Below are 15,568 nucleotides of genomic sequence, written 5' to 3' on the forward strand. Positions count from 1 at the left end.
AATGTTCCAAATCAAGTGAGCCCTGTACATCAGCAGTCACAAAACTTCTGGTTTTCACAGCCTGCCCTGTCCTGGAGGAACTACCATGCTGATAAAGTTAGGTGAGGATGAGAGCAGCCCCAGGCAAGAACTGCACAGACGCCTAGTGTTCTTATCTGAAATTTAGTAGTTTGCAGAAACTTTTCCGTTTGTTGTATGCCTTTGGTCAACTTTTAGGGTACTGAAATGGTTTTTTGACAGTTTTACCCAATTTTTTAATTGCTTTTTGGGGAGAGGATTTGTCGACCTCCTTACTCCATCATGCTGTAAGTCAATCTCCTGCAGATATATATATTTTTAACATGTCTCTTTTTTACAATAAGTATGTTTTTACTCTTAATAGGAATAAAATAATAATAAAGGTAATTACTTTAAAGGTTATTTTATAAAAGCAAATTAAATCTTACATTCTAAGATCTGCTTATATCTTCAGTTTTTGCATCTGAAGACAAACCTGACCTCTTCCTTTGTGCAGATGGGCTTATGTGTAGAATGTGGAAGCATGGTACCCATGAATACTCCCATCTGTGTGGTGTGTGATGCTCCTCTCACTCTGCAGCTGCAGCCACAGGCCAGCCTCCATTTGAAGGTAAAGAAAATATGTAATTTTGTAAAAGCATAGAAAGTAATTTGAATAATTAAATGTTTTTATTCAGCTAGAGGAATTGACTAACAACTGATAAGCTAATGCCTGTGAACAAAATCCACTCTAATTTTTGCAAAGGCATGCTGCCCAAGAGTTTAAGTTACCAGTAGGAGATACATAGAAATGTGTTTCTTGAACATGAATTTGGAGGACAAATTGTATAATAGCTAAATTATATATATATATTTAATCCATATAGTTAAACTTGAACATTGCAATGAATATTGACTTATAATCTTGTCCTTAAAGTGGCTTAGTGCATCCCTTTCCTTTATTTGATTATGGGCACCTATTATGTAGAATACTAGTCAGATAACTGAAAAAGTTAGATATAATCACAAACTTTCAAAAAAATTTGCTAGACAAATGGTAAAAAATTTTTTTGATAGAACATACAACTGTGTATTTTCTCTATTTTTTTTAATTTATAGTTCTATTTAACACCTCTATAATCCCAAGTGAAGATCACTATAGGATAGAATAGGTTTAGTAAAGAGATTTTGGGGATACAAAAGCAAGAATTTTTAGCAATGAGGGAAATGCATGATCTTAATGTACAGTCAAAACTGTAGCACTCCTAAAATGACCTTGTGTATTCTAAGCGGGTGAGATGTATGGAAGTTCATGAGAGAAAAGATTAGTCCTTTCTTCTTCTACCTCCAAGCTCCCCTGCACTGTGAAAGGTCCAAAATGTCCCAGACTCTGTAACCGTTCAGAAATGAGATTTTGAAGAACTAGTGGGCCAAAATCAGGTAGATGAAAATTTACTTTTGTTAGATGACTCTTTTCAATCTGAAACTTTAGAAGGTACCACAGGAAGCCACCATACAGCCTGGAAGCCTATTCCAGACTTCTTATACATGAGAGGGAGAAATCAACTTTCCTCTTGTTTAAGCCACTGTTATTTTGTGTGTTCTGTCAGTCACAGCAGAGCGTATTCTTACCAATACGGTTTCCCAGGATGTTTGAAGATAATATCATTCCAAACTCTTTGGACTATTCAAAACATGAGGAATAGGAGTATAGTTGTGAATGAAGTTCAGTATATACCATGCCGTCTTTAGTATCTGAAATCCAGAGTTCTTCCCATTTTGTGGAAAGGCAGGGAGGTACAAAAATATAGAAAGTCATTGTTTTCCCTTTAATTTTTAAATCAGTGGTTAAGAGTTTGGCTGCTAACCAAAAGGTCAAAAGTCTGAATCTACCAGCCGCTCTTTAGAAACTCTATGGGGCAGTTCTGCTCTGTCCTGTAGGGTCACTATGAATTGGAATTGACTCAATGGCAGCAGGTTTGGTTTTGTTTTTTATATTAAGGATAAATACAGGACTTCTATAGTGATTAGTAGGAACCTTGGTGGTGCAATGGTTAAGCGCTCTGCTCTTAACTGAAACCGACCCAGTGGCTCTATGGGTTTTATCCCAGTGACTAAGTTGGCTCCACTAAATTGTTTAGAACAATCTAGCTAGCTAATACATTGCAAATGCTGTGGATGAGATGGCAAATGAAGGTATGGATTTTTTTTAGAAGTCCTCTTCATAGATGTTTAGTATCTTCTTTACGACAATCTGACAGTGGCCTGGGTTCCGGATCATCCTCTGAGTGGCTGTAAGCCTTAGAGCAGTTTTAAAAATTGCAGACAGGAACCCATTAGAGGGTCATAAATACATTTAAGGGTTACAATAACATTTTAAAAAAAGAAACAAAATGGGAAATATCAGAATACATCATGCAGAGTAGGGGAAAGTATTTTCTCATGAAACTTTCATATGTGTGTGTGCGTGTGGCGGATTGTGATAAAAATGGTTTTTAACTGTGGGTCATGGCCTCTGCTCTAGAGGGAAGTGAGCCATGGCATATGTCGCAAGCCACCTCAGAGACCACAGAAAGGCCTGCTGATCAAGAAACTACATTCGTTAGGCTTGCTGAAGTAAGGTAGACCACCACCTTGACAGAGTCTTAGTAGTGTCCCAGGAAAGAGAAGACAGGGAAAGGTATTTGTAGGGTTTTAGTGCTGTCACACTGAGTCACTGTGAGTTGGAGTAGACTTGAGGCACCTAACAAGAACAACAAATGCTGGGGCTGAGTGACTTTAAAGCAGGTCTTGCCAGACAGGGACGTGGTTGGGATTGAGCAGAGTTAGGATCGGCCTCAGTTAATGATGTGCTAGTTTTGGGTTGTGAGCCCTGCAAGGTGAGGGTCTTGAAGTAAGTCTGGCTGAGCAAACTGTTGGACTTGCTAAATAAGCTGGTTTAGTTGGTTTACGGTATTCTTTTCCTAGGGTATTTCCTGCTGCAAGCAACCAAGTTATTTTTACTTGATCTCAGTATTTTTAAACAGGGACAGAAAATTTATTTTATTTCTCAATGGGTTTTACCAGGTGTTTTCTGAGACAACATCTTTAGGAAGGTTGCAGCCCTAAATCTAGCAGATAAGCTCTGGCCAGCTGCAGACTGTGCTATTGAGACTTCAAGCCACTTGAAGGAATGCTGAAACCAGGGAGGGTCAGGAAACATGAAGAGCAAGATTGTCATTCTCTGCCACTATGAAGAGCAGTCAGCCCATCTCTGCACTTTGGGAGTGCTCTGGGTTGAGAACTGCATTTCTTGAATTGGCTCTGGGTCCTAGGAAGACCTATTAAAATGGAGTTAATCAGACTTTAAGAGGCTGGAGACTTCACAGGGCTACCTAGTGACACTGAAGGTCCAGGAGTTGGGCTTTTAGTTTTTTGATCATCCTATTTGCCTAAAACTGCTTCAGAGCACACTACATCAGTTTCGGGATACTAAATACCACAGTTCCTAGAGTAGAAAGGAGCATTTGAACATCACTGGTCTGACAATCAAAGAAGATAGTATCCTGGCACTGATAGAATAATCCAGTAACTAAATGCCAAAAACCAAACCCATTGCCTTCGAGCTGATTCCAACTCATAGCCACCCTGTAGGACAGAGTAGAACTACCCTATAGAGTTTCCAAGGCTGTAAATTTTTACAGAAACAAACTGCCACATCTTTCTCCCATGAAGTGGCTAGTGGTTTTGAACCACCAGCTTTTCAGATAGCAGCTGAGCACTTTAACCACTGTGCCACCAGGGCTCCCTATTAACTAAATAGATGTTAGCAAACCTCTGATAGCTGAGCTCTGGTTAGACTCAGTAGTTAAGAGCTCAGTTGCTAACGAAAAGGTCTGCAGTTTGAATCCACCAGCCGCTCCTTGGAAACCCTATGGGGCAATTCTACTCTGTTCTGTCTAGTGGATGGCAATGGGTTTGGTTTGGTTTTTGTTGGTTAGACTATTTAGTCATCATTTCCCTTCCTCCCTCCCTCCCTTCCTTCTTCTGTTTCTTTCACCCTCCCTCCCTCCCCCTCCTTCCCCCCTCTTCCTTTCATTTCTTTCTTCCTTCCTTTTTTCTGTATTGGAATTTGACCACATATTCCTGACTTGGAAAGTTGCACTTACCATTCCCCCCAACTTTTTTTTTTTCCCCTGTACTTTCTTTTATTATCATCATAGTCTTCACATCAAGATACATAGCAATGATAGCAGGTTTCTTTTTAAAGCTTAGTATTAAATATTAAGTATCTTTTCCCATTTTAATTTTACATTACTCTGTCAAGAAAAAAAAAATTAAAACTCATGTTATTTGAAGCCTGAACCACTTCCATGATTACCCAGGCTATGTAAAAGTTGATGGCTTTGTTCTTCCTGCTGTGTAAGCAGATCTAGGCTCTAGAAGGATGGGACCAGGTTATAACTGTTTTTGAAAAGTATGCTACGAAAATGGGTGGCCCGTTGTAAGCCAGGTTACAAAGAAAGGATGGGAGTAAGGGAAGGACATTTTCATCCAGAAACAATTTCTGACGAGTCCCAGTCCATCATTTTTTCCCAAAATGGTTGGAAGAGGGGGTAAAATCCCAACATGAGCTTCAGAGTACTGTCTCTATGAGGGGACAAGGTGCCTTGCTGAGGAGGGGGATGGCTAAGGTAGAACATTCTCTCCCTTTCCAGCTAGGGAAATGGAAAGTTTATTGTCCAGTGGGTGTGAAAATGGGTTGAAGCTTGGCTGCTACTGAATTCTTTAAGAGATTTCTTCTAGAAACAGACAACTCAGATTCTTCCTCTCACTTCAGCAAAGAAGTTATTTTTAAAAGCACTTGGGAAGTTCCTCCTCCACCCCTCTGGTGGGAAGGTTCAGAGAAGGGAGTCATCAGTACAGCCACCTTCTTGACCATAACGGAATTCCTGAAGGTTGGAGACCCCAGAGAAGTGTACAAATGCTGCCACCACCACCAGGACATGAAAAATCTGATGAGACTGGAACCATCTGTCAAACTTCCCAGGAAAGAAGCACTCAGGAATTCAAGCAGCCTAAAGGCCAGCTCCAGCGATGTACATCACAGCCATAAGGAAGAACCAGCCCATCTGGCCCACTGTGGTGGCCTTGACAAAGCCCTCAGCGATAGTAAAGTACACGGTGGGCACAACAGCACTCAAGCCAAGTTGCAGGAACACTCCTGCTCTTGTCTGCTGGTGCTTAGGAGTGGCAAACAGGTCCCACTGTGCCATGATGATGGCAGAAATGCCCAGGACGCAGACGATGGAGAGGTAGATGAGCCGTGGTTGTGGGGAGCAGTAGAAGGAGTAATAGAGCCAGGGGACAAAGCTCCGCATAATCAGTAGAGAGATCCCTGAATAGTCCAGTTTGGAAAAAGTCCGAGAGACTTTCTCTGAATGACAGTAGACAGTGTGGAAGAGCCAGGAGAAGCTGAGGCAGAGCACTATACCCAGAAAGAACATCCCAAAAACCACCTTCTCCTGTAAAGGGGCCATGAGCATGATCAAGATTCCTAAAAAGAGAAACAGCACAAAACCAAGCATATGGGTCCAGATATTGCCAGTTTCTGCATGATGCGGAAGATGCTCTTGAAGGAAGCCCGAAAGGAGAGCATGGGTGGTCTATGGCCATGCAGTAGGTAGTCATTGTCCTTCAGCCAGTCAGGGAGCATATCATACGGGATGACTCTCCAACGTCCCTCCCAGACCTTATACACAAACTCCTCCATCTTCTCCATGGCGTGGTGGGCTTGCGGGAAAGCGTCAGTACCCGCCCCTCCTCCTCTTCTTCCTGGGGCACTAGGCATGTTTGCTCTTCTTCAGTTTTGGTTGGATTGGTGATTGCCCATTTGCCTTTCTCTTCTGGCAGGGGTCCCAGTTCAGCCAGTTCCACCGTGTCAGTTTCCCTGTTACTGGCAGGCGCCCCATTGCCCTGTGCCACCATAGGTCCTTTGTGGGAAGACTGGTTTCTGTCTGGTACCTCAATACCCTGCAGCTTCAGCTTGGGGAAAAGTGGGGGCCTCTCAGCCCCAGGTGGCAGAAATCTCCCGGTGGTAGACAGGCCACGCTGGCGGGCCAGCTCTGCTGGGGGCTGCGGTCCCCAGCGCTACATCCCGCGGCTCTGGAGGCGGCCTGTGGCCAAGTGGCCCCGGATCTTCAGTGCCCTCTCCCCACATCTTTTCTTTTTTTAATTTAATAGACTTTCTTTTGTGTGTGTGTGTGTGTGTGTGTGTGTGCGTGTGTGTGTACTTTAAGTGAAAGTTTACAGCTCAAGTTAGTTTCTCATATACAAATTTATACACACATTGTTATGTGACCCTAGTTGCTATCCCTATAATGTGACAGCACACTTCTTCTTTCCACCTCGGATTTCCTGTGTCCGTTCAACCAGCTCCTGCCCTTTTTGCCTCCTCATCCCACCTCCAGACAGGAGCTGCCCATGTAGTCTTATGTATCCACTTGAACTAAGGAGCACAGTCTTCACGAGTATCATTTTATGTCTTATAGTCTACTCTAACCTTTGCCTGAAGAATTGGCTTTGGGAATAGTTTTAGTTCTGGGTTAACAGAGAGTCCAGGGGCCATGTCTTCCAGGGTTCCTCCAGTCTCAGTCAGACCACTAAGTCTGGTCTTCTAACTAGAATTTGAGTTCTTCACCCCACTTTTCGCTTGCTCCGTCAAGGACTTTCTGTTGTGTTCCCTGTCAGGGGGGTCATTGGTGGGAGCTGGGTACCATCCAGTTCTTCTCTCTCAGGCTGATGGAGTCTCTGGTTTATGGGTCCCTTTTTTCTCTTGGGCTAAATTTTCCTTGTGTCTTTGATGTTCTTTATTTTCCTTTGCTCTAGGTAGGTTGGGACCAATTAATTCATCTTAGATGCCGCTCACTAGCTTTTAAGACCCCAGACTCCACTCACCAAAGTGGAATGCAGAATATTTTCTTAGTAAACTTTGTTATACCAATTGACCTGCATGTCTCCTAGATGTCCCCAGACCCCAGCCCCTGCTACTCTGTCCCTCGAAGTGTTTGGTTGTGTTCAGGAAACTTCTTAGCTTTTGGTTTAGTCCAGTTGTGCTGACTTCCCCTGTATTGTGTGTTGTCCTTCCCTTCACCTAAGATAATTCTTATCTACTATCTAGTTAGTGAATTCCCCCCTCCCCCCCTCCCCATCCTCGTAACCACCAAAGAATGTTTTCTTCTGTATTTAATCCTTTTCTTTTTTTCTTTTTTCCTATATACAAATTTATACATACATTGTTATGTGACTCTAATTGCTCTCCCTATACTGTGACAGCACACTCCTCCTTTCCACCCCTGATTCCTCATGTCCAATTCAGCCAGCTCCTAACCCTCTCTGCCTTCCCATCTCACCTCCAGAAAGAAGCTGCCCATTTAGTCTCTTGTATCTACTTGAGCTAAGAGGTACACTCCTCATGAGTATCACTTTATGTCCCACAGTCCAGTCCAATCCCTGTCTGAAGAGTTGGCCTCAGAAATTGTTTTAGTTCTGGGATGAGAGAGAATCCAGCGGCCATGCTTTCTGGGGTACTTCCGGTCTCAGTCAGACCATTAAGTCTGGTCTTCTTACTAGAATTTGAGTTCTGCACGCCACCTTTCTTCTGCTCTATCCAGGACTCTCTGTTGTGTTCCCTGTCGGGGCAGTCATTGGTGGTAGCCAGGCACCATCTAGTTCTTCTGGTCTCAGGCTGATGAAGTCTCTGGTTTATGTGGCCCTTTCTGTCTCTTGGGCTAATACTTTCCCTGTGCCTTTGGTGTTCTTCATTCTCCTTTACTCCAGGTGGTTGGGACCAATTGATGCATCTTAGATGGCCACTTGCAAGCTTTTAAGGCCACAGATGCCACTCACCAAAGTAAATGCAGAACATTTTCTTAATAAGCTTTGTTATGCCGATTGACCTAGATGTCCCCTGAAAGCATGTTCCCCAGACCCCTAAACCTGCTACTCTGTCCCTCAAAGTGTTTGACTGTATTCAGGAAACTTCTTAGCTTTGGTTTAGTACAGTTGTACTGACTTCCCCTGTATTGTGCGTTGTCCTTCCCTTCACCTAAGATAATTCTTATTTACTATCTAGTTAGTAAATAACCCTTACCCTCCCTTCCCACCCTCGTAACCATCAAAGAATGTCTTCTTCTGTGTTTAATCCTTTTCTCGAGTTCTTATAATAGTAGTCTCATACAATATTTGTCCTTTTGTGATTGACTAATTTCACTCAGCATAATGCCTTCCAGATTCATCCACGTTATGAGATGTTTCACGGATTCATCATTGTTCTTTATCGTTGTGTAGTATTCCTATTGTGTGACTATACCATAATTTGTTTATCCATTCGTCTGTTGATGGGTACCTAGGTTGCTTCCATCTTTTTGCTATTGTGAACACTGCTGCAGTGAACATAGGTGTGCATATATCTATTCATGTGAAGACTCTTATTTCTCTAGGATATATTCCAAGGAGTGGGATTGCTGGATCGTATGGTACTTCTATTTCTAGCTTTTTAAGGAAACGCCAAATAGATTTCCAAAGTGGTTGTACCATTTTACATTCCCACCAGCAGTGTGTAAGTGTTCCAGTCTCTCCGCAACCTCTCCAACATTTATCATTTTGTGTTTTTTTGGATTAATGCTAGCCTTGCTGGGGTGAGATGATATCTCTTTGTAGTTTTGATTTACATTTCTCTAACGGCTAATGATTATGAGCATTTCCTCATGTATCTGTTATCCACCTGAATGTCTTCTTTGGTGAAGTGCTAGACTTTATTTTTTAGAGCAGTTTTAGGTTTATAGAAAAATTGTACAGAAAGTACAGAGTTCTCACTCCCTCCCCCATGCATATTGTTTCTCCTATTAACATTTTGCATTTCTGTGGTATATTTGTTAAAATTACTGAACCAGTATTGATACATTATTATTAAATGGAGTCCATAGTTCACATTAGGATTCATTTATTGTGTTGTACAGGCTTATGGGTTGTAAAAATGCTTAATGTCTTGTGTACATGACTGTAGTATCATACAGAATAGTTTCATTGCCCTAAAAATGCCCTGCACTCCATCTGTTCATCCCTCCTTCCTCCCCCTGAACCCTTAGCAACCACTGATCTGTGGGGTTTCTGTGAGTTGGAATCGACTGACAGCTTGACAGCAGCCAACAATGAAAACAACAACAACATGGTTTTGCCTCTCTAGAATGTTTTGTAGTTGAAATCATACACTATGTAGTGTTTTCAGACTGGCTTCTTTCACTTAGCAGTATGCATTTAAGGTTTTTTCATGTCTTGATATCTCAGTTCTTTTTAACACTGAGTAATACTCCATTGTGTGGATGTACCACAGTTTGCTTATCCATTCACGTACTGAGGGGCATCTTGGTTGCTTCCAATTTTTGGCAGTTATGAATAAAGCTGCTATAAACATTTGAGTGCAGGTTTATACGTAGACATACATTTTCATCTCACTTGGGTAAATACCTAGAGGCACGATTGTTGGACTGAATGGTAAGCCTATGCTTAACTTTGTAAGAAACTATTCTGTAAGGCAATCATTCTACTCTTTCCATTTCTAAGTGAGGAACTATAGAGCAAACATAAATTTATGTTTAACATTAAGCCCCATGGGGGTAAACACCTGTCCAAGAACCAGGCTTCTTGAAAATACCTAGGCTGCTGCTGGTCTTGGGCCCCTGTGTTTGCTGTTCAAACCATGAAACGGACAGCCTACTGATGATCAAGTTTTTCACATTAAAACAAAACAAAATGAAAAACCTCACACAGAAGCAGTACAAAATTTTCAATTTGCCTTTCAAGGCCAAAATGAATATTCTTTTTCAGTTGGTTTATTTCTTTCCATTTTTGTTTCTTTTTAAAGCTGTGTCTGCCACTACTTATTTGTAGTAAGTCCTAAATCAATCTAGTACTTCAGAATCTGGGTGTTGTAATAGGGTCTGTAGCTGGCTGATTGTCAAAAGTACTACGTAATGACTTCTTTGTACGGTTGTTTGCTCAGAGGAACATGAACTTCTAATTTTCTCTTTTCCAGGAGATGGTAATCTGCCAAGCCTGTGGCACAGGGAACCCTGCTCACCTGAGATACTGTGTTACCTGTGAGGGGGGGCTGCCTTTGTCACAAGAGGTAGGTTGACTGCCTGTGCCAAGCCTACATTTGTTGGATACTAAATGTTCAATGTTAAAAAATGTTAAACAGAAAGAAATATAATCTGGAATGAGAGTGAGAGTGGGAAGGTGGCGAGACACCAGAAAGCTTCTCGTGGTGAACTGAAACAACATTTGCATATGTGGAGAGGACTGTACTGATCCAAAATGTTTTCAAAGTCTTAACTTTAAGGAGGTTCAATAAATTTGGCAATGTCTTACAATTTTTTTCAATAATTTTCACAGGAAGCTGGTGGTGGCCAGTGGGGAAATGGGCCCACTGATCACATTGCATTTGCAGTTATGTCTTTTTTGACCATGCAGGTGTGCTGCTTTTTGACGTTGAGAACATGGCGATCACTCATTTCTTAGGCTTCCTGCCAGCCTATTTTGAGTGTTAAAATGAATAAACAGGAGTACGTGCAATTTAAATACAGTGAATGGGTTCAGCTTAGATGATCTGTTTTTGTTTATAAACTGTTTCTAATGAAGAGGAGGCTTTTAAAATTCCTTCTGGTCAGCTCTTCCCCTGGCCTAACATTACCAAAAAGAAGTTGGCATTTACTTGTCAACTTAGAAGAAAAAAAATTGCTTCTTTGGGACTATTAAATGCATTTTAGACTGTATGTGGAATTTGTTCTCATCCCTGAGAAATTCTTTGGGAAACTGGACAAACGTGTGATGATTAGTATGGTCAATACAGTATCAAACGGGGATTTGGACAAGATATCTTTTAAGATTGTGTCTAATCACTGACAGTCTAAGACTGGTTGATTTGAAAAGATTTCTTTTCTTCACAACTTTATTGAGTATATCGTAATTTTATGCAAATAACGCATGCCTTCTATGTTTGTTTGCCAACAGAGCCTTCCCCCTGCGAGGTATTTTTGTAAGTGCGCTATGCTGATTTTTTTTACAGCAACATATGAAAATATTGGCATAGCAGCATTTATGAAAATACCTCACAGGGGAGAGGGCTGCAGTTGACAAACAAACATAGGAGGTGCACATAATTTACGTAAAAATACTGTAATTTATATACAATAAAACTCACCTATTTTAATTATACAGTTTAATGAACGTTGGTAATTATATACAATCATGTAACTACCACCACAGTGAAGATATGGAACAATTCTATTAGCCTAAGAAGTTTTCTCAGGCCCCTTTGCAGATGAGCCCCTCTCCTGATCATTAGCCCCAGAACACACTGATCTCTTTTGTCACTATGGTTTTACCTTCTCTAGAATTACGTAGTTTTTTGGGTGTGTTTGATTTCCTTCACTTTCCATGTTTTTGTGATGTTGTTACATGTATTAATATTTCTTTCATTTTGATTGTTGAATAATATTCCACAGTATCAATGTACCACAATTTATTTATCCATTCACTAGTTAATAGACATTTTGGGTTGTTTTCGTTTTTGGCTATTATGAATAATGTTGCTGTGGATAATCACATACAAGTATTTGTGTGGACATAGTTTTCATTTCTCTTGGGTAAATACCTAAAAATGAGATTGCTGGGTTATATGGTAAATTCAAGTTTAACTTTATAAGTTAAACCATACTGTTTTCCAAAGTGGCTGCAGCATTTTGCAAATCTATGAGTAAAGTATGAGGGGTCTAACTTCTCTACATCATCACCAATGCTTGGTAGTGTCAGGCATTTTGTTAATGATAATCATTTTTTATCACTTTGATGTCTGTAGAGTCTGTAATGATATCCCCTTTTTCATTCCTAACATTGGTAATTTCTCTTTCTCTCTCTTCAGCCCGTCTAGAAACTTATCAATATTATTGATCTTTTCAAAGAACCAGCTTCTGGTTCATTGATTTTTCTCTATTTTTTGTTTGTTTGTTTAATTTGTCTCCTATTTCATTGATTTCTGCTTTTTATTATTTCCTTCTCTTCGCTTTGGGTTTAATTTGGTTTACTTTTTCTAATTTCTTATGGTAAGAACTCAGATCATTGATTTTAAAATTTTCTTTTCTAATGATGTTGTTATTGTTGCTGTCAAGTCAGTTCCAACTCACAGTGACCCTATACTACAGAGCAGAGCTGCCCCATAGGGTTTCCTAGGCTGTAATCTTTATGGAAGCAGATTGCCAGGTCTTTTCTCCCACAGAGCGGCTGGTGGGTTTGAACCGCTAACTTTTGGTTAGCTGCCAAGCATTTAACCATTGTGCTACCAGGGTTCCTTTTCTTTTCTAATATAAGCATTTAAAATATGAATTTCTAAGAACTGTTTTCGCAGCATCTCACAAATTTAGATATGTTGTATTTTCATGATAATTCAGTTCAAAATATTTTTTAATTTCCTTTGTGATGTCTTCTTTGACCTATGGTTTATTTATGTTTGTTGTTTAATTTCCAAATATGTATGATTTTCCTAGATATCTTATTGTTATTGACTTATAATTTAATTTCATTATAGTGAGAGAACATATTCTGTATGATTTCAGTTATTTTAAATTTATTCAGACTTCTTTTATGGCACAGCATATGGCCTACTCTGGAAAACAGTAGACTTGGTATTAAAGATGCTGAGGAATATCAAGTTGAGTGGGGCACTAATGTTACTGAGTTTCTGTAAAGGAATGAGTGTTCTTGGAATTAATTTATTGATTAATGAAGCCCATCATAATTTTACCCATTTGGGCAAAAACTGCTATATTCCTGGGGCTTGTATTGACTTGGGATTTTGTTCTTTTTGGATTGGGAGGGGCATTGGAGAATAGAGTATTGATCCTGCCTGTAAATGCTGTTTTGTTCCCCAGTCAATGTGCAGTGGCAATAAACCCCCTCCCCCATCCACTCAGAAAGGAGAGACCTTTTCCTGCTCCAAATGTGGTCGCCAGAATCACCAGGAGGCTTCCTTTTGCAACTGGTGTGGAACCAAGGTGGGTGTCTTAGAACTGAGCACCTCACCACTACCCCTGAGAGATACAGGGTCCTCTTCTGTGGCCTTGAAGATTTGGGGACTTACCTGTTTACTAAGAATCTGGAGATAATGAATTCTCTTTGAGAATGGTCTCTCATAATTGTTTTGATTTGCATTTCTTTGAGGTTGAAACTTTTCACACATTTGTTCACTACTGGCGTTTCTTCTTTTAAGAATTATCTGCTTACTGACCTCTTTTTTAAAAAAAAAAATTATGTATTTATTTATCTAAATAAGTATTGCATGCAAGTAATGCAAAGGGTCTATAGTGAAGGGTTTGTCTCCTTTCTCATCCCAGTGCCACAGTTCCCCTTCCCAGAAGCAGTCACTGTTACCCAGTTTTTGTGGTGGTCTTTCAGGTAATCAATGTGTTTGTAAGTAAACTGGTAGCTTTACTGATCCAATTATTTTCACCTAGCAATATATCTTGTTAAAAATCTCCTCATTCTTTTCAGTGGCTTTATAATATTCTATTGTCTGGATGTACCATAATATACTTAGGCAATTCTCTATCCTGGACATTTAGGTTTTTTCCAGTTATTCCTTCTGATAGCACAATGCTTCAGGGAATAGACTTGAATATACTTCTTTGTGTACTTGTTCATATGTAGGATAAATTCTAGAAGCTGGAATTGCTGGGTCAGAGTATATGAGCATGTTATGTTATATTTGTGACTAGAGATTATGTGGTATAGGAAAAATATGATTCTATGGGAAAGTATTATTATTCATAAAAATGGAAAATGTTTCCTATCTTCTAGCGTGGCATTTCCAGTTGCTGCTCTGTTTGCCCTAAATGTGGAGCTAGCAATTACCCATCTGCTCGATTTTGTGGCTTCTGTGGCATTCATGTGGGGTCCTTGGCAAGACTAAGCTTGGAAAACGGCATGGCCCCAGCTAATGGAGAACCCTGCCCTTTTTCTAAGGTGAGTCCCCCATCATGGTAAGAGCTAGTGCCCTAGAAGAGAACGTGACCCCGAATTTGTGTACTCTGTAAATCAACCCAGGCCTTGGGTTTCCATGGGAAAGAGAGTCAAAACATTTAGGCCATTGTTAAAAAAAATCAAAGCTCAAAAAAATTGAAATATAAAGTTTATTCCAAGGAGTTACTCTATATGCATATAGGGAGATCATTCTGACTCTAAAAACAAACAAAAATGACTCCACGTGGGCTAGTTATAATGAAGCTTGTAAAGAGGAGAGGAGGGAAAAGAATAGAAGAGCAACCATTGGCTAATCTTAACACGATTGATTGAACCCTGCCCTTTCCCTTTTACTGAGGTCGCTGTTACCAGGTTACTAGGTGGTCTCTGGCCTGGTGGCTAAAAATTTGGCAATCCAGTCACCTAAAGAGGTAAGACTTTTTGAAATTTAAATTAGGTAAGCTCCCTGTCTTTTAAATTAAATCATAAGGTAATGGTTTTGTTATTTACTGTTGTTATTTACTGTTTATTATAACCAGGCTACAAAGTTGATTAGCATCTGTGGGTGAAAAGAACAGACCAGCAAAGCTGTAGGTAGCATCAGTTTTGGGTTAGATATTTTTAAGTTCGTGGGTGAGAAAAAAACCCTTAAAATCAAAGTAAGATTTTTTTTTGTTATTAATTGTTTTCTTTGACATCTTTCACGTGGACTTTCAATGAAGTGTGTAAATAAACTCACTTTAGATTTTAAACACCCAAATGATTTCTTCAGAAATCAAAGATCTGGATATGTATTTATGTGTAGTAAATTGAGGTCTATTTGCATTTGCAAAGCAATGGACATAATGTCTCTAGGGAGGAGTAGATCCAAAACACATGGGACAAAATGTATTTCCCTTCTCTTGAACTTCTTCTGTAGCATACTGAGAACTTTTCCCCATGCTGTTTTATATTTTAGAAAGACTTACACCAGGTGTATAAGATTGCTTTTGCCATTTTTAACACCTGGGTCTTTTCAGTACTTAAGTTTTAACTGGCTTCTCTTTAGTATTTTATGAATTTTTCTAAGCTAGATAAAGATTTTTCAGGTTTCTTATCGTTTCATTATAAGAATTTGAAGGTTGATAATTATTAGAGAGAATGCATACGCACTGTGGTGACATGAGTTCTTTTATGTGGACTTTTGCGTTGATTCTTTGGGGGGGAATGGCTGGTGTCAGAAATGGTGAAGAAGTTGGAGAGCAGAGGAATGTGTGACCTCTGCCTCATAGGAACCATCTTTGTGCTGATCCTGATTCATATTCTTCATGAATTTAGACAATTCCTCATGTTCATATATTCATGCACTCAGCATTTTGTATACATTTTTAGGGAGCTCATGGGCAGTTCAGATCCACCAGCTGCTCCTTGGAAACCCTGTGGGGTGGTTCGACTGCATCCTACAGGGTAACTATGAGTTGGAACCAACTCGATGGCACCTAACAACAACAACCACAGCATTAGCCCAGATTGAAGG

At 40.1% G+C, this 15,568-nt stretch overlaps 1 protein-coding gene and 1 pseudogene across 2 annotated transcripts in view; one reads left to right on the forward strand and one right to left on the reverse strand.

Moving 5' to 3' along the window:
- Positions 1–15,568, forward strand: part of DZANK1 (double zinc ribbon and ankyrin repeat domains 1) — a 134,750-nt gene that overhangs the window by 82,318 nt on the left and 36,864 nt on the right. For both annotated transcript variants that reach the window (XM_023731409.1, XM_023731408.1), the window contains exons 9-12: positions 515–628; positions 10,073–10,165; positions 12,966–13,088; positions 13,891–14,055. In XM_023731409.1, the coding sequence (XP_023587177.1) occupies positions 515–628; positions 10,073–10,165; positions 12,966–13,088; positions 13,891–14,055 (495 nt within the window). The remainder of the gene's footprint in view (positions 1–514; positions 629–10,072; positions 10,166–12,965; positions 13,089–13,890; positions 14,056–15,568) is intronic.
- On the reverse strand, positions 4,807–5,913 carry LOC105756275 (adiponectin receptor protein 1 pseudogene; annotated as a pseudogene).

The sequence above is a fragment of the Trichechus manatus genome, unplaced genomic scaffold (assembly GCF_000243295.1).
Source record: "Trichechus manatus latirostris isolate Lorelei unplaced genomic scaffold, TriManLat1.0 scaffold00042, whole genome shotgun sequence".
Taxonomy (NCBI): domain Eukaryota; kingdom Metazoa; phylum Chordata; class Mammalia; order Sirenia; family Trichechidae; genus Trichechus; species Trichechus manatus.